Source organism: Aulostomus chinensis, chromosome 6, assembly GCF_037954235.1.
Source record: "Aulostomus chinensis isolate RoL2024-O1b breed Wild chromosome 6, RoL_Achi_v1.0, whole genome shotgun sequence".
In the NCBI taxonomy this organism is placed as follows: domain Eukaryota; kingdom Metazoa; phylum Chordata; class Actinopteri; order Syngnathiformes; family Aulostomidae; genus Aulostomus; species Aulostomus chinensis.
The window spans coordinates 27,216,468-27,241,588 of NC_141325.1; the positions used below are offsets into that span (position 1 = coordinate 27,216,468).

The 25,121-nt window shown below is 43.6% G+C and overlaps 1 protein-coding gene across 14 annotated transcripts in view; it reads left to right on the plus strand.

Annotated features, from left to right (window-relative positions):
• Positions 1–25,121, plus strand: part of rimbp2b (RIMS binding protein 2b) — an 85,536-nt gene that overhangs the window by 9,291 nt on the left and 51,124 nt on the right. For all 14 annotated transcript variants that reach the window (XR_015116640.1, XM_086207295.1, XM_086207294.1 and 11 more), the window contains one exon: positions 7,463–7,594. Coding sequence is in view for 12 of the 14 variants with exons in the window: in XM_086207295.1 (XP_086063421.1) it covers positions 7,463–7,594 (132 nt within the window). In the remaining 2 variants the exon portion in view is untranslated. The remainder of the gene's footprint in view (positions 1–7,462; positions 7,595–25,121) is intronic.

The window sequence follows — 25,121 nt, forward strand, 5'->3', positions numbered from 1 at the left end:
TTTATGTATGCTTGTGCCGTATAAGCTCTGGTTTGTAATGCCTCTGCACTTGATCCTCTCTACACACACACAATCACTGTGTTGGTGCACATTTTTATCTATGTGTGTCTGCTTTAGATGAACGTGTGTGTTATGGTTTCCAACTTTAAGTAGGTGTTTAAATGCATGTGTGTGTTTACACTCAGATCATGTTTGTGTTGTGCAACATACTCCCAAGCTCACATGTATACTGACATGCGGCAACAGCTGTCGTCACATCGGCAGTTCGACGGGCTGCTGTGGTCAGAGCGCGACGTCCAGGAGGGACCGGCTCCTGCTCACTGACGGGGCTGGAGGTCAGAGCAGAGTAATGACCTCAGGGACGCCAATCCATTCATAATTGATTGTTGCAGGAGTTGATCAGGGCTGTTCACTCTGAGATTAGATGAGCCTCCAGATGTTAGTTGCACCGGTTTGTCAGGATTAAATCATACAGCAGCATATTTAAAGTAGTAGTTCACAGCAACACGTGTTTGCATTAAAAGCTGCAGGGGAGGAATGTGTTTGTGAGAAGCTTTTACTGAAGATTCAGCATCATCAGCACCGTTACAAACACGTCATTGATTGTCTTTGCAGGGTCTGATTGTCTTTGCAGGGTCTGAAGTGCTGAAGAAGTATTCCGTGAAAGTCCCTCGCCAGTCAAACAGTGTTTTTCTTTTTCTTCTTCCAACAGTTGAATGTGTGAGCTCCACTGTGTAGGATGATGGATCTGCAGAGTTTGACAATAGAAGGCTGTTTAGTGTCAATTTTCTCTGTGCCTCATGAAAATCTAATTATAAGAGGCGGATCTATGAGCATGATTTATGATATCAGCAAACATTTCGGAGGCTTATCCTGGTCAAAAATCCAGCACCCACTAGTATATTGTGGTTGCATATTAGAGGAAAAAATATAGGTGTATTTGTCTAATCTTGAATTTAAATGAGGTAGAGGACAAAGTGGCGTTTTGAGAATTTTATGTGGTAAGTATAGTTTTTCGGCACAAACAATATCAAACACACATTATTCAATCTATTTATTCAAGAACCCGGAAACCTGAGCGTATGAAGATGAACTGCCTTTAAGCGAACATGGCTGTGTCTGCGTTAAATAAAACAGACGGGAAATTAGATAAAATAAGATAACAACCATGAAACAGCCACCACCTCACCGTTTCTTGGCTTTTTTTTGTGCTGTCAAATGTGACAAACTGAAAAACCAGAGAAACAGAAAGCGAACTCATCCACTCACTTTGATAAAAGAGGTCAATCTGCTTTTTTTCTGCAGGTTTAAAAATCCACGTCCGTGCAGTGGTGAATAAAAGGGTACGAGTGTGTATTTGTGGTCAGCTCAGGGAGGTGGAGGGCTTTTTGGGTCAGTTCTGAAAGGTGGACGATCATGCCCGAGGGTGGGGGCTGGGGATGATTATGTGGATCTTGCCCAAATCCACAGGCAGCGATGATTATTTGTCAGGATTTGCTTTGTAATAAAAAAAAAAAAGAAAAAAAAAAGCTTATCTCCGTGGTTTCAATCTCGGCTTCTGTCTGCGTCTTTCTGCTTACAGGTTTTGTCTACTGTCTATCTCTTACACACGACATTCATATTTCATGGTTTATGCTCAATTTCATGTCGCTCGAGTATATTGAACCAGATCTTTCTCTTTGGGCCGGTCTGACCTGTGTCTGACTCACTTCAGCGTGTAAGCAACACTGATGCATGAGCTGGATCCTTGCTGTACATGATGTCTAATGTTCAGCTGCGGTCTTCGTGTTGTCCACCTTGTTGGAGGTTAATTGCGGACTCTTTGATAGCCGATTATTGGCAGGCAGAGCTACAGACACATGCTCAGTTCAAGGCCTACTTGCTGCTCCACACCACTTTTTAATGTTGAGAGAGATTAATGGAATGCTAATTTGCTCTGGAGTTAATGCAATGTGTTTATGTGGGGATGTAATTGATTCTAATGTCCTGATCAAGTGGAATTTCACAGTGGATTACTGAAAAAAGCCAGGCTGTGCAGTGGGTGTTGCAGCACTCTAATTTTTACTGTGATTCATCTTTGTTAAGGGTGTGATAGGACGCGCTACATTGTTCTATGTTATAGGTCTCAGTGGGGTTTGTCAAGCCTCCTGTCCAGTCCCCTGCCTCCATGCCAACCCATCACTGAGCAGGGGTGCAGCGTAATTGCATGAAGGAGCTGTAACAAGGTGGATTAAATTAGCTTTGTCCCGACTAAAATGAATTAGAGACATTCGTGACAGACAGACTCCCTAAAATGACATATTATATCTGCTCAGCCGAATATATCGCAATATACGGTGTTATCCAACAATCTGAGATGAGTTTGTGCAAATATGCTGGAATAATCTTTTTAATCAGATGAGCATGCATGAATATTCGTCTAGCTAACCAACCTTCAGCCCTGACAGTTGTAACAAACGAGCTGAAATGTCATTCAGTTAGATCCTGCTGTGTGTGTGTGTGTGTGTGTGTGTGCTGAGGCCAGACATGTACTAAGGGATGAAATGTGAGAGCGTCGCCTGATGGTCGTAAATAACGGCAGCACACTGACCACTGCAGACGACGACTGTACTCTCACACCCACCACTCAGTGTAGTTTACACCTCAACTACCCTCCACTCCGGGTGGCAGCTCCTCACCATCTCCAGGACTCTTAGAGGACCTCGCTTCCCTTGCCACGCCATCAACTCTGATTGCCTGAACAATGGCCAAAAAACCCACATTTAAATCAAGTGGGAAAAATACGTACAAACACTCAGTGTACTGATGACGTCAGCACCAGTCTGAGCCACTGAACACAAGAAAAGTAATCATGTAAAAACCAAGTTAACATTGATCGTTGTTGGGCGCCATTAATCAATTTTAAAAAAGTTGATTTCTCTCCATTTATTTCTTTTCTTCCTGGTTGCTGTTTTTTTTTTTCACCGCTCTCGATTCCTCACTTATTTACAGACGAAACCATATTTTCTTGATTATTCTTGGGCTATATTTTCCTCTTGTCCCCCTTCCTGATGAATCTGTGATAAATCTCAGCACCGTTGCCAGTTATGAGGCTCAGCCATAGCGCGTCCGTGGGGGTGGGTCGTGATGTTGAGGTGGAGGGAGGGTGATTTCTAGATTCAGGGCAACAAAAAAAGAAGAGAAAAAAAGAAGAGAAGCCCTGCTTTCGTTGGGGGGAGGGGGGGGGGGTTGCAGGTTAGTTCAGAAGGGGGGTCATCTCCATAGCCTCTGAAATTCCCGGGGAATATTGCACGGATTCTTAAAAATTTGTATTTTCACAGACACACACCTGGAGGAAATCTCACTACTATAACAGTGGTAGGATCTGATGAGGAGGATCTTAGGTGGATACTGGTAAAGGTTGATTTGAGAGAGGGCTGTGCTTAATTTGTAAATCATAAGGTACCGGAACGCAAAGTACGTATGACACCCCAGCGGTGATGAGATGGACACAGGTCCCGGAACGCACAGAAAAACAACATGTAAAACCATTGCTTAATTTGTCAATCATAATGTGCCGGAACGCTAAGTACATATGACGGCTCAGGGGTGAGAGAGGGGCACAGGTCCCGGAACGTATACAGAAAACAACATGTAAAACCATTGCTTAATTTGTAAATCATAAGGTCCCGGAACGCACAGAAAAACAACATGTAAAACCATTGCTTAATTTGTAAATCATAAGGTACCGGAGCGCTAAGTACATATGACAGCTCAGGGGTGAGAGAGGGGCACAGGTCCCGGAACGTATACAGAAAACAACATACAAATGCCCACTTGCCATGATGTGGGACTTACAAGCCTCCATTTCAAATAATATCCATAGTATCAATGTTATGACGATAATTCACAGTTATTTAGCCTCCTCTGCGCAGCACAGGTGAGGGCCCACATCACCACAGGTGGGACTTAGAGTCTACAGTCAGCAATTCATTTCTCAACAGGTCCAACTTGAAAAACAAACAAAAAAGAGCTCACAATAAATCACACAAATCTTCCATTATTATTACGGTATTAAAAGATTGGCACGGCGGCCTATTATTAGACGGTATGCTCACCATTTAGTTGTCCAAGACACCCCACATCACGTTAGACCCGGCTTGGCTAGCTGGAGGTGAACCAGGCTAGCTGGAGGTGAACCAGGCTAGCTGGAGGTGAACCGGGCTAGCTGTGGCGGCGCTAGCCTGCTGCCCCGGCTTGGCTAGCTGGAGGTGAACCAGGCTAGCTGTGGCGGCGCTAGCCTGCTGCCCCGGCTTGGCTAGCTGGAGGTGAATCAGGCTAGCTGTGGCGGCGCTAGCCTCCTGCTGCAGCCGATTTTGATCGTCAACATGACCGCTGCAGCTGCCCTCGTCGCCGCTTGTGGAGGCTTTCTGACTCGTTTTAAGGGTCATGCGACTCTTCCTTCTTTTTGAAAAAAAAACAGCAAATGTAACTGTCTTTTTGACATGTTGGCGTTAAAATAGTAACTGTTTATTTCCTCTCTGCTTGCTCCTCAGAGGCGGCGAATTTCGAAAGGTTATTTGTTGGTGTCGGGGGGGTGGTTTGTTGGCATCAGCGCGTCAACAGATCTCCGACTCTTTCAAATGACGTTGAATCTGAATAAACAACATGAAATTCTAAGGATTTGGTCTGTAAATTTATCTATGCACATTATTGTTGTATTTTAAACATCTTAAAACGTTTTCATATTTTCTTTTAATGCGAGAGGTAACGGATCTGCCCAAATAAGTACCGAGGTACCGGATCTGCCCAAAAAAGTACCGGAATACAGGGAGGCCAAAAGTCAGAGATGCCGGATCTTGTTCCGGCAGGATCCGGCTCAAATTAACCCCTGAGAGAAGGGTTGACTCTGGTGGAGGGCTGCAACAGGAGAGCAGTTCTGGTTGTTATTGGGCAATGTATTTAATTATTTCACTTTATTTTTATATGTCCACCTCTGTATGCGGTCATGTTTTATTGCCACTTTGCTCCAATAAACTGGCACCAGTTAATCATTTCAGTCATTTTCAAAGCAAAAGTGCTGAATGCAGCTTCCTTTTTCAAAAGTGACTGTTTGCTGCTTTTCTAGGATTTATCTTAATGACTGAGGACATTTGGATTTAGGATTTCTCCAGATGCATCTTGAGCGTCAGAAAGTTGGGCAGAACCAATTGATTAAACAGAAAATATTTGAATTTGTTGGAGAAAAATAGCTTCTTTACCTCTTTGACGTAGAGGTTTGGACGTCCAATATTGGGACTTTGTGTTCATGAGCTCCAAGGAGAGAAGAGCTTCTGATCACACACATGAGGGTTGAGGTGGGCGAAGCGACCTCACGGCGTTAGGCGTTGTGCGTTGTTGCGGAGGTAGGGGCCGGTCTAGGGACGGGGCAGGTCCAGATGTCTGTTTGTGTTAGGGAGGTTACGGGACTGCCTCCTGCTATGAGAAACAAACACTAATTGCACATTGGCCCCGGGTTGGAGATGTGCAGCTGGGGACATGAAGCTAAAAATAGCAGTGCTTGTTCCCGTGAGTGGCGGGCTCACAGCACCATAGCATTAGTATTCATCACTAAAGCACGACATGGACAAAAAAGGTCATTTTCCGGCCACGGCCACAAATGTCAGTACAAAGTGACACCAACCCAGGGAAGCAGCACCTCAGGCGGTGCCCCATATGGGCCAACCTGCTGAACCATCGTCCTCTGTCTCACAGGTTGAAATGTCACACGGTAGCAGCCAATCGAGTGCCATGACATCACATATTTTGTTTGTGGCCCAGCAGTATTCACACTGGTTCCATGAAGTCTTGAAGCTCCATGCACAGACGGACATCCATGCTTGAGTCGAGTTACAGCTCTCCCTCTATGACACAAAAGCAGCATCTGGTTCCACCTGACTGGAGCCATGAATAATTGAATAGATGCATTATTATTTCCAGCCGGCTCCACTAGCTCGGCAATAACATGCAGTTTAGGTAGGGCTATCAGCATCGCTGGCTAAGTGGCTGAACATGGAGAGACGCTGTTACTCTACCTTGTTGGTATCTTAGACTTGTGTGAGTTTGGAAGGATCTGCTTGAATGAGTGCTTACATGCTATTTTTTCATTGATACACTCGACCAAATGTTCCCTGGTTGTTTGCAGGATCTCAAATGTGTGTAAACAGAGCTACGCTATGCATCTTGGATGAAACCATTTTACCAGTCAACTGGGGCCTTTTCAGAAAGATGTTTTAGTAAAACTCAGCTGACGTTAACCCTGAGATGAAGGAAACTCTGGTTTTCCTTCCCTGAACGGGAGGTAACTTCAACCCTGGGTCAGTTTCTGCCGTCTTCTCTCTCCTGAGCCTGAATCAGCCGTCTGACATGGTGTGACCTTTCCTGGTTAATCCACTTCATGTTGAAGCTGAATTAATATGTGTAGCCCTACGTCGGGACATGATTCTGAGACCATGACGAGATGCTGCCATTCCAGAACACCAAAATCAACCTTTCCACTTTTCATCAGTCATGGTCTTATTATTGTTATTTGAACAGAATTCTCTGGATGTACATCTTCAATATTACATTGATTTTCCTTTATGATTTTGTGGTGGAATAACAACTTCAGTTCTTTGTAACTGGGGTCAGTGAGCAGGTTTGCACAGTTTGAAATACATTTTATGTTTCCTTTTCACTCGCGCCCAAGTACACTTTGCACCTTCATGAGGACTAATGCAGAAACATTTTTACCTTTAAGTATTTTTTCTTTTAACCTTTATTTATACAGGTAGTCTCACTGGCACATGGATTCTTCCGCTGAAGAAAGACCTTTTCTGGACAGATAATGTAACAGTGAATTACAGACCGTGCAGATATAAAACACTAAAAGTGAATTTCTTTTAGAGTTAAAACGGTCAATCTAAAAGCAAGAGCACTTTCCCAAGATGATCATTCTATGTCCTATAAAAGAAATTTAATATCCCCAAGCAGGACACATTCCCTTCCTGCTGCAGCATTTAGCGCGTAGCATGCTACCAGGCTGAGGGAGCAGAGAGGGGAAAAGTCTTTTCCTCCATCTCTGAATGAACTGAACATTAATTCTGATCATTTATTCCTCATGTAAAATGCTGCAGCAGGTGACCCAGTTATTTTTTTTTCCTTTTCAAACTGAACCGGTGAAGATCAATGACAGAAGACACACACTGTTCACGCTGTGTGAGCTTAGTTGTTAGCAGTTTTTTTCCACTCGGACCACCTGCTGGCCCCGAGCCGCTCATCTACAATTGGAGAGCTTTCTTGTATTATCACCAGTGGGACTTCGCAGCAGTAGTGAATAGTTATTTGATTTCAAGTTTGCCAAAAATGCTGACTAAAATTACCATTGTTGTGCTGGTAGAAAGCTTTGGCTTCACTATATTAATTTGGCTTAACTGCTTCATTGTGTTCTGTTTCCCTCCATCAGCTGAGAAATGAAGTTTCGCCGCTCCAGCTCCCAGACGTGCAGTGTTTGGACAGCTTTCGTCTTCTAGAGAACAGCAGCGGGACGCTCAACCCGGAGACCCTGAGCCACCAAAGGCTGCAGCAGAAGTTACTGGTGAGTTTCTTTGTGTGAAAACGCGATAAAGGCTTGTTGATGTCATTAAGAGCATTTGAAGACGGCTTTTGCTTTTAGCAGCTGCCTCGCTTTCAAGTGCTTCTCCCCCGCGTTGGACTGTGAACTTGTGAACCATAAATGATTTTTCCTCTGGTTGCTGGTTTTATTTTGAAAACGAGCTAAGCGGGAATCTGCTCTCGCCCATTTGAAGTCATGATTTGGATTAATTGGGGTCAAAGTTGCAGTTTTCTCAGTCTTTCATGATCACTAGTGACTTCAGAGGGAAGACCGGCGATAATAATTCAGAGCATGGGCCTGAGGCGTTCCTCATCCAGAGACAGACTTGTTTAAACACCGGCCCCACGGGTCACCAAACCCCCAAGTCTGGTAGGTTTTTGGTTGACCAAGTTTACATGTACATAAAAGAATTTAGAGAGGGCGTCTTTCCTGACTTGTGACATGTGACCTCTTGTCACACATATGAATGTCTCAGTTCACTTTTTGACAAAAAAGGAGAAAAGCAAATCAATTTTTAAATTTATTTTCAGGCTGGTTTTTAGCTCTACAGCTACCCAATCATTTAAAAGTCTAGTCATGTTAAAACGTCCATATGGCTTTAACAATACAATTCAAGCACTGTTGTAATGTTTTTTTGTTGTGGAGTGCGGTTAGCCGGTAGCCATGTTGTTGAAGCGCCATGGAGCGTAAACAACAGGTTTACAGAGTGAACGCGTCTCCATCTTCTTCCGTCTTCCTCCGCCTTCCTCCGCCTTCCTCCGCCTTCCTCCGCCTTCCTCTAGGCTGCGATCTCGCCGAGGAGGCTGCTTGTAATTCCCCCGGCTTCCCCTGACGTCTGTGGTTCAATATGAATGAGCTACATCGATTAGTCCTCAGTGTGGTGCTTGCACTGAGGTGATGTGTGTGTGTGTGTGTGTGTGTATGTACGTACTTGTATTACTCATGTTGTGGGGACACCTGAAACACAGTCACATTTGGGGATGAAAAACAAGATGCTACAACATAAAATATGGTGTTTTAGGTGATGGTCTGTCAAGTTTGCCCTGAGAAATGAATGTAACTGAATGCCCTCTGATGTGATAGAAACACGATGTGTGCGTGTGTGTTTGTGGGGGAGTGTGTTGGCTGTCTCTGCTGTGTGTACCTAGCACTTATCAAGGGTGACGCTAAAGGTGACATCTTTTGGCTGAACCATAAACTGAAGCTTCCTCCTCCATGCTAATGAAGAGTGGGTGTAACTGATATTTGTGGGGAGAGAACGGTAACAGAGGGAACTGACAAGATTATCATCTGTATCTTCTGCTCTTGGTTCGGAGACATGACACGAACATTGCACTGCAGAAACCGATATTCTCACAGAGCTTTCACAACTGTCAAATCTTTCTTGTGTCAAACAGCGTCAGCATGGCCTTCTCCTGCTAAAGTCTGCTGTCAGCTGTAGTCTATAGGGGTGCCAGGGTAACACTGGTGACTGTGATCGCTTGCAATAATGAGGGTGGTGTGAACTTTATTTTTAAATGCGCTTGTGACAAGGCTACTCGATAATTAGCTTGTCAACATTTCTCCAGGGCTTGCTTGCCTCTTCAGTCATGTGTAACATCGTTTACAAAATGTAATTAAAAAAAATTATATGAATTTAGACTATTATTTATCCGAAAGATCTTCTGAGTGAAAAGAAGATGAGTGCGTATTTGCTTTCATATGACTGACAGTGAATCGGCAGACTTTCCAGTTTATCCAGTCTTAATACGCCACACAAGCTCGTCCCTGGTATTTCGTGGCAGTTGCAGAGAAGCGAGTGTTTTTGAAGTCTTCGTGCATCCTTTTGTGTCATTAATCTGGTGTTTTGCACCGCTCAGTCAACAGAGAAATCGACAGGGGTATAGGAGAGGGGGTGGGTGGGTTTGAGGTGCTGTTGTTATTAGTTCTCTGAAGTGGAAAAACAGCCGATTATGGATCCTGAAAGATTGGCGTGCCGTCAGTAATTACCAATACTGCCAAGTCCTATGTGAGACTGAGGGAAGTGGTAATGAAAAACTGACGGAGCGTGAGGCTCTTCTGAAGCAAGCGCCATTAGCCCGCAGCTCTGTTGTCTTATGATGGAGATGCAATCAACAAACTGCCAATGTACACTTGTCTACACGGCTGTCTGACGCCGCTCCATCTCGCCGTCTTATGTGAGTTCCTCTGAGCAACCTTGATGAATGTCATGTTGTTGTTGTTTTTCAAGCTGTTGTCGAGTTTTTTTTGTGTGTTTTTTTTTACCTCAGCCAGCTCGGTGCTGTTTGTCTGTCTGCAGGATTACACAAAAACTGATTTGCTGTAAACCTGCTGGGAGGATGGGCCCTGGTCCAAGGAAGAAGCCATGACTCTTTGGAGCAGAGCTAAATTAAGGGGTGGATCCAGGATTTTTTTATTATCGTGTTTAAAAATGTCAAAATCTAACTTGGAGGCGATCTGGATCACATTGTAGATCCTGGATCCTGAAGACTCCTCCAGGCCATGGGCAGGATATCAGCTGTATTTTTCTACTTGGTGGAGGTCTACATATTTTCTAGTTGTTACATTTGTTGCTTGTCCACTTTTTTAGGCTGATTCATAGCGGAATTTCATTGATACTGACTCATGTATCTTCTGACTTTTTTATTGTGACTGCAGGATGTTTTTTTTTAAATGTACACTGCAACTTACAAAAAAACCCACTTGCAAACAGATAAAACATTGGTAATTAAAGAGACCCCCTTCATCAGTGTATAAGCAGCAAAGAGAAAATGCACTTTAAACTCACGCGTAACAGCACATCACCAAAACGCTGCCAACTCTTCAAGGACATCAGAGTGAATCACTACATTGTGCATTTACAGTACCGAAAGTCAATTGAAGTCTCCACTCATTTTTCAGTCACATTTAATGATAACATGCCATTGTTTTCTATGAACCTTCTTCTGTTTTTGCTGGGTTTTTTTCAGTATGCACCAAAAAAGCAGAGGGATGGTGAGACAGTATGTAGTTTTTTTGTTGAACAGCAGACACTGTGGCCAAATGTGAGTTATGTAATGATGCTGAGTGTAAGAGTGGAGCAAGCAGAGCTCAGTTAACATGAGGTGCCTCGGATAAGTAGCGTTGTGTCAGTGTACTGAACTGAGCAACATTCTTTGCATCTGAATATAACTATTTTGTTATTTCCTCTATAAATCCCTCAAACATTTCCCCGCTTTGGAATCTTGACAGGAACGGCTGCAGACGTGGGACGCTTCTATAAAGCAAAATTGTCCATGTTTTCATCTGGCGCTGCAGCAGGAGTAAACATTTTAGGTAAATTGGCAGACTCTCTCTAGTTTCCAAAAAATAAAATATCCCTCAAACGTATTTGAGCTTCGAGCGTTTCAGTTGCATGAAGGCACGCTGTTAAAAGTGGAGAAGATTTCGACTATTTCGCTGCCTGATGCAGTAATGTGATTAGTGATGTCTTGGTGGGAGTTTGGCAAGTCCTCTCTGGACTATTCTTGTCGCTGCATGCTTCTGTCTTCTTCTGCATGTTGATAAACGGAGGATGTGATCACCCGTCTCTGGAGTGTGTTGATGTCACAGGCGCGATGGTGAGGGTCAAGACTTGTAAGAGATGTGAGGAGCTTCTCCTCGCTTAACCGCTGCCCTCCTAACTATTCACAGCTGGGAGGCTGTAGGCCACCACGGTCAAGCCTACAGGCTTCCTTGAATCAGTGGAGTGAATCATCAGGCCGAGGCACATTTGAGTGTTGATCATAAATATGCATCACACAGATTGGAGAAATCACAGTGACTTCTCAGTGTAGATGTCTTGGTGTGTGATGTCATCACTCAAAAAGATCGCGTCAACCCGAATGACTCTGCTTCACCCCCACCGCCACCACCCAGTAAAATATGTCAACCATCAGAGGACACCCACACTTCACGCACAAACCAGTCATTGTGCTGCATTGGTAGTGACAAATGGAATACCTCAGCAGGATTAGTGCAGCTGACGTCATGCCCCCCCCCAAATACACACGCACGCACACACACACACACACACACACACACACACACACACACACACACACACACACACACACACATTATTATTACTTCATTAGCACAAACACAGAGCTCACACAGACACACATTTCTCTCATCATTTTCTTTTCTTGTTAGATTTCCATGTGGGAGCATCCTATTTTTATGTGTGTGTGCATCTATTGATGTGGGAGGCCCCTGTGCTGGGGGGGCCAACCTCATGTTTACATCGCTTGTAATGAAATTAGAGCCGTGTGGCGCCCACACTGCAGGCCTCCGCTGATCCTCTAATTCAATTACCCCCCCTTATTAACGCTCAGATGCTGCTGGCTGACCCAGGACGCAGTCTGCTTCAGCTGCACACCATCCACTCTGCAGGCTGCTCGGCTTCTCCGCTGGACTTATTAGTTATCAGTCAGTGTCTTACAGGGGGGTCGACCAGCCTCCTCCCCGGTACCCGTGTGTCTTCATGGCTCTTGTGCCAGCCACAGTGTTGCTAGACACAGCCAGAGAGATGAAAGTTCACACAAAGCACTTGATATTGTGTGAAATTCCACAGTTAGTGGGGCATTCGTTGTTACAGGCCCTGCAGTTAGCTTTTCAGTTTATAACATGTCAAAAACAAGATGAATCCAATTTCTGTTAACATATTGTTGCTGTTATTAAAGGAGTACTCTTTTAGAAAAGGCGCTTCATGCAGCAGTTCATGCAGCAACCTTTTTATCACCTCTGCCAAGGAGGTTGCTTTCGATGCTGCATGTCTGTCCGACTTTCACCGGGATGTTACACAAACTACCAGAGTTGGAGCGAGGGACCCGAGCCGAGCTGGAGCACATCATGAGACAGACGCACACATTCTGTTAACACTGGGCCATGAGGTATTTAATGGAGTGAATGTTCAGAGGCTAGAGTGGGTGACATCACATCCAGAGTGGGCTAAGTTGTTAAAATCTTCTCAACCATTTCCGTTTAGCTCATCTTCCCTTCCTCAGCGCTCCCTCTTCGTGCACGTAGCGCTCTATTTTAACTGTACAAGCACACAGACGAGTGCAGCGGGCTCCATCTTTGACTGAATGTCTCCGCACTCTTTCAGGGGTTGAATAAGTGCAAACTTCTTTGCATTGATGCACAATGTCTGCAAAAGAGAGAGAATCAACACACCGTATCCGTCTCGGTCAAGCTGATTTCGAGTTTTAGCTGATCTTATTGTTTTTATAGTGTTTCCTCATCTAGGTAAAGACTGGGGTCAATGATGGGGCCAGTTTACCTTGCTGATGAAGCCTCACTCACATGGATACATCAATTGTGTCATGTTCATTTCCAAAAACTACTAAATGTGTTTTGACTCTTTTATATCTGCACTTGTTCATTTCTCAGGCTCTTTGTTTGTTAATGGCTTCAAACCCTAAAGCTTCTCATCAATTTTGTAATCCTGTGGGAAAACGGTGCATAATATTTTGCCTCGTACTTCAATTTTCCTCAAAACGATGTGAGAACATGATAGATAAACAGCGTGTAGTGTACAGTAGGCTCACACTGATGTAGATCATTAAAGTGTTATTTTTTTGTGACAGAAACAGATCCCAGACCCACCATGGAGCCCAAACAAGTGCCGTTTAAATTATTTTTTTGTTCGTATTGTTGTAAAAAAATCCCCTCCAAATGTAAATGCATCTCTATTCATAGTCAGGTGATAGGATGTGACTCCTGTCACATCTCCTGACTGACATGAATCTTGTCTGTAAACTGTAAGAGTGTTGATGTTGGAATGTGGCCTATTACTTTACAAACACACACACACACACACACACACACACACACACACACACACACACACATGTCCATGTGTGTAACCGACGGGCAAACCTTTACCTGTTCTAGATGATAGCTCTTGCAATGCTGAGATAACCTTTATCACTGCTTTATCAGAGGTAGCAGAGGGTTCTCCTCCAGCATCCGGTGCTCCACCGCCGCCTTCATCCACCGCCGCCTTCATCCACAGTCATCACGGCCACAAGCTCTGCTGCAAAACATACACAGCTGAAGTCCAGGAGGCTCGATTCAGAAAAAACAAGTCTTGAGTTAAAGCTTAGGATGATTCTCAAGAATAAAATCCAGAAGCTTCCAAGACTCCTCTAAGTGCTATCCAGAAAAAAAAACATCTCCAGCATTCTAGAATTAAGAATATAAGTGATATTGAAAACATAATTAGCATGCTCACTGATATGCTTAATCTGTATGCTTAGTGTGAAATAATACAACTTTTTTACTTGTGACTTGAATTCTGTTTGTGCTTAAACTTTAAAACAACATTTCATTCTTAAATAACCAACCCAGTCAGTATCTCCTGAAATAAGAAAGAAAATGGTCAAATTTCCCTCTGCTCAATTCATCACACCGTGACAGCTGACCTCTCTTCTGTCAGACTGAATCGACTGTCCTCCTTTCTCCGATGAAAATTCATAAAAAATATTATTAAGACGACTCTTCAGAGACAGTTAGTGGTTGCAACCTTTCTCAGTTTTCCTCTTAAATTCCACCTTATGACACACATTCGAGAGGAGACGTGTTCTTAAGATAGTTTTGTGATGAGGAATGCATGCAGCCCTGAAAGTATTTCATCATGTTGACTTATGATAGGAATGACAGCAACATTGAATTCATATGAGAGATGAAATGCGGCCGGAGGAGGTGTGTGTGCAGCTAAACTGGTTAATGGGTTTATCGCAGGTTCGCAGAATCCCCTGTCTTCTGACCCGCGTGAGTGCACGCCTGATACAATGAAGCTAAATCATCTCATGCCCATATTCAGGATTTCAAAACTAAATCTCTGCCAAGTTTCTCAATCTGCGGCCACTGCATTGAGCTTATTAAAATTTCAATCTGCTACGGTCTCTCTTTTTCGCCTCGCAGGATGAATGTGCCCTTTTAATAATGTAACCAGGTTTAACAAGATCGTAAAATGTTCATCTATCTTTCATAAGCCCTGTTAGCAAAGTGACAAATTCATGTGATGGCAGGAATGGCTTTGGCAGTCCCTCCGTTTTGGAAATGAGAATGCAGTCAACATTGGCAGTTAGTCTTTTGTTTTTTATCCCCCTTCTGTGCAGCTCCGAGGGGGCCGCGGAGTTGTGTCTAAGTTTACAGCCGCCTCAGGAGAAGGCTGAGCTTGTTGCTGTGTCACCCCTGTGGCTCTGACATAGAGATTAGTCATGACGGGGGAGATTTAGATTGGCCTTCTGGTAACTGATAGTGCTTCACTGAACACTCCCCTTCTCCTCTGCCTCATCTATAATGTACATGAGTTACACAGCGCTAAACCCTGGAAACTCTGCCTTTTCAGCTGCAGCTTGAGCAGCAGCCACATGACGCTTTTTTAAAATAATCCATTTATGTCGGATGAGCTCACTGTTTTCACATGCTTTGATACAGTTTAGTGACATCGGATGAACTGGGGCAAGCTTGAACTGGGGCAGTTGTGTGTGCCTGACCCTCTCAGGTAGTGTTGAAGTAATGTGACCTTCATGGGGAGATTGAAATATGTAGCAGGCATACATCGATTCCTGGACCGGCCACTGGTATTTATGGACTCAGTCAGTGCATAAATATTGATATCCTCTCTCCTAAAGAAAGATCTGACTTTGCCTGTGTGTGTGTGTGTGTGTGTGTGTGTGTGTGTGTGTGTGTGTGTGTGTGTGTGTGTGTGTGTGTGTGTGTGTGTTTGAGAACTAATGCACAAACATGAGATTAAAAAAAAGCAAAGCCTGTTGAAATGATGTTACCTGATTAAATAAAGAATATCAGGTAGCGCATGTGTTATGCTAACCTAAATCTGCGTTGGACCCAGGAGGGCCTTAATGAAGTCATTTCCATTATGTGGTGGCTAATTACAATGCATAAGTCCCTCAGCTTCCCTGTCAAATAAAAGAGCAGTTTAAAAGGAGAGTCGCCACCTTAACGTAATAAAAGTTGGGTAATGGTTGTAGCTTTAGCGGTTTACTCAAGAGTTTTATATTCAGTGAGTACGGCACAGTTGATCCAGTGGCCAAAAATCTGAGGTGAAATTTATGAAAAGGTAGATTGATATTTTGCTATGATAACCACTGCTTAGCGGTAGCTTTGTTAAAGTTATTGTTGCAGTCACATACGACTTTTTGGCAGTAGAGTAATAAAAAGCCTTCCTGATGAAATTTTGATATTAATACAGATACTTTGTCCAGTAATGTGTCACCACCTGATATTAACCCTCTTAAAGGTTTAAAATGTCTTTGCACATTAAATCCATCGTGATACTGAACATCTTTTTTCAAGTTTGCTTCGTTTTTTCGCGCTGAAAACTACCTGTTTACCACCCTGTTTATTTTTGAGGCAGCCGTATGCTGTCAGGTGACACCATCGACCAATCAGAGCAGGTACAGGAAGCTGAGGCTGGAGTGAGGAGTCATGGGTGACGGAGTTTGTTTACTAATTTGTATGTTTCCCCAAGCAAAAAATACTTAATTGATCTCTTAAATTTGACCACAATGTATGGAAATGTATATACAACACAAAAAAGAAAAAAGATAGAAATAGAAGACGCATGTTCTCAAACGTACATTTCAACTTGTGTTTTATGAGGACCTATGCATCATTTTAAAGGGAAAACTGTTAGCTTTCATTTAATTTAGCTTTCATTTGTGAATCGCTCTGACAAATATAGCAGTCACACAGGCTCTTCCAATTTTCGGTAAACATCAATCCTCCCTACAATTTTACCTTAAAACTGAAATGTGCTCATTCATTGTCTTAAAATCTTCCCAACATGTTTGTGCTGCTAAACTAACACTTGATTTAGCTGAGGGGGTAAAGAAGTCGCACCCCTAGAGGTCTTCAGGACATACAGAAGTTGACGAATCTCAGTTTGAAAATCATGCTACAATCACGTACAATCATGCTGACTTTCCTGTTTGGGGGCCTGAATGAGAATGCATAAAAAAGAAATGTCACGTTGCTTACATACTCAGAGAGCAGCAGGTGTTTGAGCCGGGGAATCACGTGGTCGTCCTGAGATCCCAAACGTTAATTATCTTAAAAGTAAAACCACGATAAAAGGAATTACAACTTTAAAATGGGGGGACTACCAAAAGTCAGGGTTCCGTACGTTCAGTACAGGTCCACTACATCCTGCAAGTCCCATAATGGAACTGACTAGTAAGCGCCCACATCTTTCCGACCCCAACCCCAACTTCATTACACAGGCTCTTCATTAAAATGCGTTGCCTCGGTTGTGACATCGTCCCTGAATCAGACTAGTGCTGCACGATTCATTGAATTGCAAACGTGATATCAGCCCGTTCACTTATATAACCACAAAAAAAGCAATGATTATTTTGAACAGTCCTGCACTGTTTAAATTACTTTATTCTTACAGTGGAATAAACACTGTTATAAAGTAACTTAGACTTATGATACCATTTGTCGATTATATTGCAGTATTGTACACAGAAATTGTAATATCACTTTTTCATCAAACTGCGCAGCTCTTGTCCTGACTCGACGACGCGGCGTCCATTACTGCAGAAGCGTTATATAACTTTATTGTGACATACGCCTGCCTTTTGTTGTTTGGCTCTTATTTTTCACAAATGTGCATATTTGTTGGGGATGTCACCAGCTTTGTAAATTGTCAGGAGGTGGCCGATTGTGCTCAGTCTAGTGCCACTTCATTAGATCGGTGCCTGGGTGGAATTAAAGGCCAGCGATGGCTGCCAGCGTTTCTCATACAGAGACAGAGGAACGGGGCCATAAGCTGGCCTCGCTCGGTGTCACAAGAGCTGCGATGAGCTTCGTCTGTGTGTGGACTTTTGTTATTGTACATCTCTGTCTCGCCTCCTCAAATTAGGGCTTTGTCTCACTCAGTAATGCCGCTTTTCAGAGCGTTTTGTTCTGTTTTTTTTCTCAGAGCCTGTTGTTGTCTCTTAAGTCAGGTTATGTTTACTCTCCTGTGACTTGCTGCATTTGAGTTGTACTTTGTGGGCTTTTGTTCGTACCAGGTGCTTTGGGACGAGTGCTACAGGCTTACTTGGAATGATTCACGCTGCTGACATGACTTTTTATCCACTGAGTTCAAAGAGAATATGTTGTTTTCTGGGTTATTTGCTTAGATTGCATCTCTTTCCTTCTCTTACCTCATTTTTTTTGTGGTTATCTAAAGGCTTTCCAGTGAAATTAGAGCGAGCCCAGGATCCCCTCTGCGTCAAAGTCTTGAATGTGCCGATGACAGCGAAATCACTGAGCGAAAACAACATCTCCTCTATTTTATATATTTTATCAGCATCCAGAGCAGATAGAAAGGAGCCAGTCTGCCACTCTCGGCTGCATCTAAATCTCTAAGCTTAGTCTGACACAAGTCTTACGCAGCAAAAATATGGCACTGAGCTGCACGTCAGGGCTTGATATATAATTTGCAATAACTCTGCTACTGGGGGAGACCATAAAACGGCAATACCTTTTACATCTGCAAAAGAGGCCCTGCTACGATTAATGCAAAAATGCTCTATGTCTCTTACATTATAATTTACTGTGACAAACGCTGCTTATCGGTTTGAGTCTGTGATGGTGTATTATTGGGAGAGAGGAGCTTCAGCAGTGCAGCGTGCAGTAATTTAATCAGCGGGCTTGGATAGCATCATGAACTTGAGCTGAACTTCAAGATCAGGTTGCAGACTTCTGCTGCGGTTTCAGAATTCTGTGAGGAGAGCAACCATTGAGACGGCCACCTGCACCGCGATCGGGACACATTTCTCCTGTCATAAACCTGTTTGTTACCTGCTGCTTGTCTGGATATGAGGGAACTAGTCTTTCAGTCTTGTACCGTCTCTCTGTGGGAGAAGGTAAGGCCTGGTGAGGGAGGATGGACACGGGACAGCTACTAGTTCTGCTGTTTCAGTGAATAACCCTGTAGAATTGAAACTTGCTGAATTTAACAAAGGTCCTCTACAAAGCACGAGTCTGATGTGTTGGTCAGAGTCGCCTACTGCTGTTTTGAAACTCTTGCCCTTTGTTGGTGTTGTACGGACACAGTGAGACTAAAGATTCAGAATTTGAATCCGTCTTCATCGTCGTCTGGCTCCTGTTAGGGGTCGCCTCAGCGGATCGTTGATCCACACATTTGGTGAAGGGTTCTTACGCTGAAAGCTCTTCCTGATACAAGCCTCCCTATTTATCTGCGCTTAATAATGGTCCGTCCCTGTTAGGCCATTATGAAATATTTTCTATCACCAGGGGCAAATCTGCAGTGAATACCAACCCAAGCTTATATACCCTCAACCATTTTCTGCAAACAAGACGATGTGATTTCATTAGCATTCCAGAGTTGACAACTTTTTGTGGAAAAAGCAGATTGTCCAAAAGTTTGTGGAATTTTATCAATATCATTATTTTGGAATGGCACAAAGGGAAAGGTTTCTGCAGTTGAACGTGGAATGAGTTAAAATCCAGAGTGAGATTGTTCCGTGAGATATTTATAATTTGTTGAGTTAATAGATGCTGCTGCAGCGTCAACGATGCGTGGAGATGAATCATTAATCAGAGGGTCTAAGAGGCATGGCATCTTAAAACGTCCGGCTTTGTTACCTCAACCTCAACCCAACAAGTTCATCCATCCAAATCCATCAAAATGGGACTTAGTCGATGAAATGGCCACTGTTGCAGACTAATTCTTTAATAATGTTTTTTTTAACATTTACCACTCATTATACATTGTTTACCAGAATACTGTCAGTTGGTTTCTCTTATATTGCAGTAAGATGACCACAATGGAAAGTCACTCATTGTTATTCTAACGTTAGGCGCAGGCGTGGGCCCAACCCAGCGTGTCTGATCAGCTTCAGTATGCTAGGAGCTGTTGTGCTGACTTGTTGTTGCGTAACACTTGGACTTCATATGCATCCACCAGCTACGTGTCCCTGAGCTGCTGGTTTCTGGTGGATTCTCACCATCTTCATGGCAAACTTGCAGGCAGCTGGGCTGTTCAGTGTTTCTTTGCTGCATTGCTGCTTCCATAAGCCTTCCACTTAAAGAATGCCTCTCCCTTCCTTCTCTCTCTGCACTGATGATGACTCACACTCCAACACACCCTGCAGAAATCTCCTCTCATGCACCGAGCAGAGAGAGAGAGGGAGAGAGAGAGAGAGAGAGAGATGCATTATTTTATGTTGCTCTTAGTCACACAATACCTGCTCATGCATCCACCTGCTCTGTCAGAAATACCTGTACTCATCAGTATTCCCAGCAAGGTGGGAATGCAGCTGGTGTGTTTGCACTGTTAAACCCTTGAGTGTTCTTTGCACTTAACTGAGAAACTGATTCTCCTCCCAAGATGCATGTAAGGACAGTAAAGCACCAGAGGTCAAACGCTGAATTACAAAAGGCAGAGTTGAATATCAGATGAAATCGTTTGCCAACATCACCCATAAAGAGTTTGGTACAAAGGTGCCATTTATACGTTCTCCTCATGATTCTGTCACCGTAGGCTGCCCTCCAACGAGCATGCTAACATTGTGTGACATTTGCAGTGATGCTGAAGTCCAGCCTGCACGTGCTGCGGCGCCGTAGGTCCGCCGCCCTGAGGCTTTCGCTTCTCTGGAAATAGAAAAAGAGCAAAGAGCCCGAGCGTGATTAATGGCCATATATGTGCAGCAAAAAACACAACAGGCCTGTCTGCCGCCATCTCCTATCACACGGCCCCACAGGCTAAGAATTACATAACCCATTTGCAGAGTTGCTCATGCTGATTCTTAATTGCTTTAATTCATTTGTTGTGTGTGATTGCGGCTGTGAGGCTTTGTGCGACACACATGTGTCAGGTGGGATCACAGTCACAGTGACATATGATTCGAAGTGGTCTGCCCTGCTGCAGCAGGTCCTCTTATTTACCCTGCCCGCCTCTCTGGACCGTCTTCAGAAGAAATATTTTACCTCTTCTCCTCGTGCTGCTCTGGATTTGACCTGCACTCTGTTTTTTTTTTTTTCTATTAAGAACACGCTATTTTTAGTGCACTGTGTCAAAACACGGCTGTGTCATCCTGTGTATGTATGTGCGCGCCGAAATAACTTCCCTTCCCCAGAAGGCTTGAGTGGTCTCTTCAGCTACATGTGCTGAAGCCCTGTTTGCTTTGCTTCACGCTGCATGCAGACCCATTACGCAACGGCGTGCATCAGCTGCGGGGCCACCGGGCCAGAATGGCAGCCAGCAACCAATCACTCTCTCTCTCATCCTCCTGTTCTCATCTTTTCCTCTGTCCCTCTGCTTCTCTCTGATCCCTCTTACCGCCCGTCCTGCTTCATATTTCATAGTAAAGGAGAAGGCATGACGCTCTTGTTCGTGTGCATACCAAATTGCAGTGTTTTAGGCAGTCAGTGAAAGCTGTGGATTGCTGTTGGCATGCAGTGTAGTTCTCTTTCTGTGTACTGGAGTGTGAAGGCAGGTCAATGGAGGCCAGCGGAGGAAGAGAGGATGATCTGTCCTCTGTTGTCAACGGGCTTCCTGCGTGCTCAGCCTCAACTAGAAGGTTGTATTGGACCTCTGAATGGGCGCAGTCGATATATTACTGCACTAATTGATCTTCCATACACTGCACTGAGCTCCTGGCAGGTTTAACAGAGCCTTCAATTCTTTATGTGTCATCGACTGATAATGATCAAGTACAGTATCACAAGCAGATACTAAAAATATACATGCCACACACTTTATATACTCATAGTTGCTTTGTAACCAAGTACAGGAAATGAACATAATGCCAACATTTTCACCAAAAATGTATTTTAGTGGTTTTACAGCTCTGTGTGTGTCTTTCACACAGAATGAAGGAGATTATTGATTGATTGAGCTGTGCAGAATTCACAGATACCCCCAGTCCAGAACATCCCACAGATGCTCAGTAGGACACATGGCAGGGAGCTACAGTGTAGAGAACCTGATAATATTTGGATTTTGCATGAAGGAACAGATTAATGCGTGCCCCGTGGTGTAGACATCACTTCCTGCGTCCGCTAGATGGTGATAGGAAAAACGCTCATTATATTATGTTGCGGTACATCAGATGAAGACAACAGAGTGTAATTTTCATGTTAATCAAATGTTTGTAACATCAGGATTGCCTCCTCAATCCCCTAGGTTGCACTATGACTTTAATTTGAGCTTGTAGACGCCTCAAATGAAATATAAAACTTGTCCACCTCTCCATGGTAGCAGCATTTAACAAAAACCTGCAGCGTTCACAGAGGTGTTTCTGGCTAGAGTGAGAGGGCTGTAGTAGGCCTGCAAGAGGTACATCAAAATATTACATCCATTTTCTTCCCTCACCACCAGGTGGTGCTGTAATCTGCCCCAAAATGTAATGATTCCTCCTGGGCCCACGCTTCACCTCTCCACCATGTTTGGTTGGACTCATAGTTTTGTGTTATCACGCCTAACTGACTGAGAAACAGACAAAAGAAGACAAGACAAGTGTTGGGTTTTGAGAGTGAGAGTCTACGCCAGGCAGCAGACCTGCTTCCGGTTTTATACATTTAATCGACAGATGTCAGAGTGGAATCAATCTCCGTTTCATTCAGATATGAAATCACCATCTTCCCCAAAATGCCAAATTGCTTTAGGAGGCTATGAACTGAAGCACATAGTAATTTTTTGCAGAAAGACCTCCTTCATTCCGCCTTATTCTTGCGCGGCAAAATGAGAATCAGTAAAGTTCCTGTATGCAGTCGTCAAACATTCGTCATAAAATCCTCCTCTCAGTCTCGGTGAGAAGTTTTGCATTGTCAGCACAAATGCCACGGTTACTGCTGAGTAGTAGTGCGTTAGTTTAAGCCGTTTTAGCATAGAACAGGAAACATTAGTACCTGGAATCCATGTGGTCACAACATTAGCAAACCTCAAATGTTTGATGAGCATCCCAGACTGAAGACGCGTACGTCAGGTTCACTTCTATCAGCAGAGCTGCTGTACGAGGACGTAGAACATAACCTACGAAGGCCCTTTATTAGGGAACCACAGGCAGATATTTGTCATTTTTTAAATCCATTGGACCTCTTACTGGTCTGATGGCAGATTTTTTTGTCTGCCCAGCAAGTCCAGATTAGTGTCTTCATTTTTGCTAATTGTTTTTTGTTGTTCATAATGAAACCACAAAGAACAAATGAGCTTTTCCAAATGTTTTTGGAAATACGGACCTACGTTACTCTTTCAAGTCCAACTTGTTTATGTGTTTTTCGGTATGAGCAAAATATTAATATCATATAACCTTGTTCTTACACAGATAATATCAGTAATGGCAAGTATGAGCCAAATCCTTTGAAATAATGGATATTGGCAAAAAATCCAGCATCCTGCATTGTTGCTCCTTACCACAACCTTAACCATCACAGCTGAGTGCCTCACTCTGACCTTGATTCTATCCCAAAATCTCCCTCCTCAAACACCCAGTTAGACCTGTGGGGTCCAGCATCACTCCTCCAAAAAAGATGTTAGACCCAAAAAATATAGCTGGCACTTGCTTTTCAGGCCCCACAAATATAAAGCCACACATGCATTGATCTGAGATGTGTTTTAATGCTGCTGTTTGTTGAATACTGACTGGAATAATAGCTCCCATAATTAACCTCTCTGCTCATAAAAAGTCAGAGCAGTAGAGTGAATTAGAACTGGGAAAACAGAGAGGCCCATTGTGGCTGTTATTATGCGATTTAGACATTAGTCGAGCTTCTTTATGTTTCCCTTCCACCTCTATTCACCCACCTGTCGGATCTAGACCCTTCAGAGTCAATTTTTCTAAAGCAAAAGCAAAATTGCTGTTCTCTTTTGTACCTCTGCACACTCAAATTGGAGTGTATAGAGACAGAAATTGGAGAGTCCTATGATTGACAGGTCGGAGTGTTGTTTTTCCACTGTTTATCCTCTCCGTGTGCTGGAATCAAAATCCTTGCAGCCCCTCTCTGATCCCTGGATGAGGACCAGCCAGCATATTGACAAGTGAGCCTTGTACAGCAGCAGCTATCTATTCCAGTGTGTTGTTTATATGCTAATGCAGGACTCCGTCACTCCCCCACAACCACCGCGCTCTCTCTGTTGTGCTGTTGGGCGTACGGGGATAGCAGCCTCTGCATATCAATCCTAACTCTGGTTCAGTTGGACAAAAATGACACGTGTGGTAATCTTTTGGGCAGAAATCTAAGCCTCGGTATTGTTGTATTTATTCTACCAAAGATAAGTTGATTACAAAATTTGTGCTTCTTGGAGAATTACAAGATGTGGGATTCATCTGAGCTTGTTTGCAGATTTGGGTGTTAGTATTTCTACAGATATACAGGTACCTGTAGCTTTATTCTAAATATGTTCTCAAACTTTTGAAACATTCAACCTCCTGGTGTGCGATAGCACTGCTAACATTAATGTTAGCATTATGTGTATGGTGGGCCTTCATGACTTATAACCAGGGGACTACAAATGCAAATTAGCTGTTTTTGGTGCAACATATTTATCACGCATTGTCTCTGTCGAATAAACAAACAAACATGCTAGCTCTCTCTGACACTGCCCTGACAGCTCATGCCCTGCGTCCACTTACAGTTTCCATGCGCGTGGGGACAAATTTATTTCAACCATTTCAGCAAGTTAGATAATATTTGGGTCATAAAGGGACTATTTTTTCCTGGCCAGGGAGGGAAACGGTCATAGGCCTGCTGACTAGCTCGAACTTGGTGTCTTGAATAGGTAACCTAAAAGAGGACACCTAACACATTGAGGGTGATGCCATGTCGTAGTCTTCTTCAGGGTCATTCTCATCCTGGCTCATCGCAGGCTTCAGGCAACGTGCCGTTGCTCACACTAGCCGCAGGCGCGCTGCTAGTGCTACCACCTAATATTACGCTAAGAGAAGTTTCCATCTATCGCTGGTTCATCACTGCAGGAGATGTTAGCTTTGAGGCTATCGAATGGGGTCGCCATCACTCACGCTCTCATGCTGTGTTGTGTTGCAGTTCACACAGTCTCACCTTCTGTATTCCACATATTCGCCATGATTGTTCAGGTACGGAAATTTGGTACGTGAATCGATTTTTGTTTGCGCTTACTTGATTAAGTTGTCGTGATTTAGTAACTGTAATTTTGTTGTATTTTCTTATTTTACCAAACATTTATGGACCCAAAAATGCAAATAACCTGCAAGATTAAATCATCAACATGTCCTTGTTTTGCCAATTTTGCCAACTGTTGTCTTATTTCGTCGTTATACCTTCCCTGCAGCTCCTGCTGCAAACACCGTGATGACAGCAGAGCTGAATGGAGACCTGCACATCCATCACTGGCATTATTTGCTTCTCCGTCTGACCACTTGTATGCTTTTGGCACTTGGCGTTGTAGGCAGCAGCCCCTCTGTTGCTATGACCAGTAATTGAGTACCCTGTAAATTGGCAGTGATTGTTAGGAAGTGTCCCC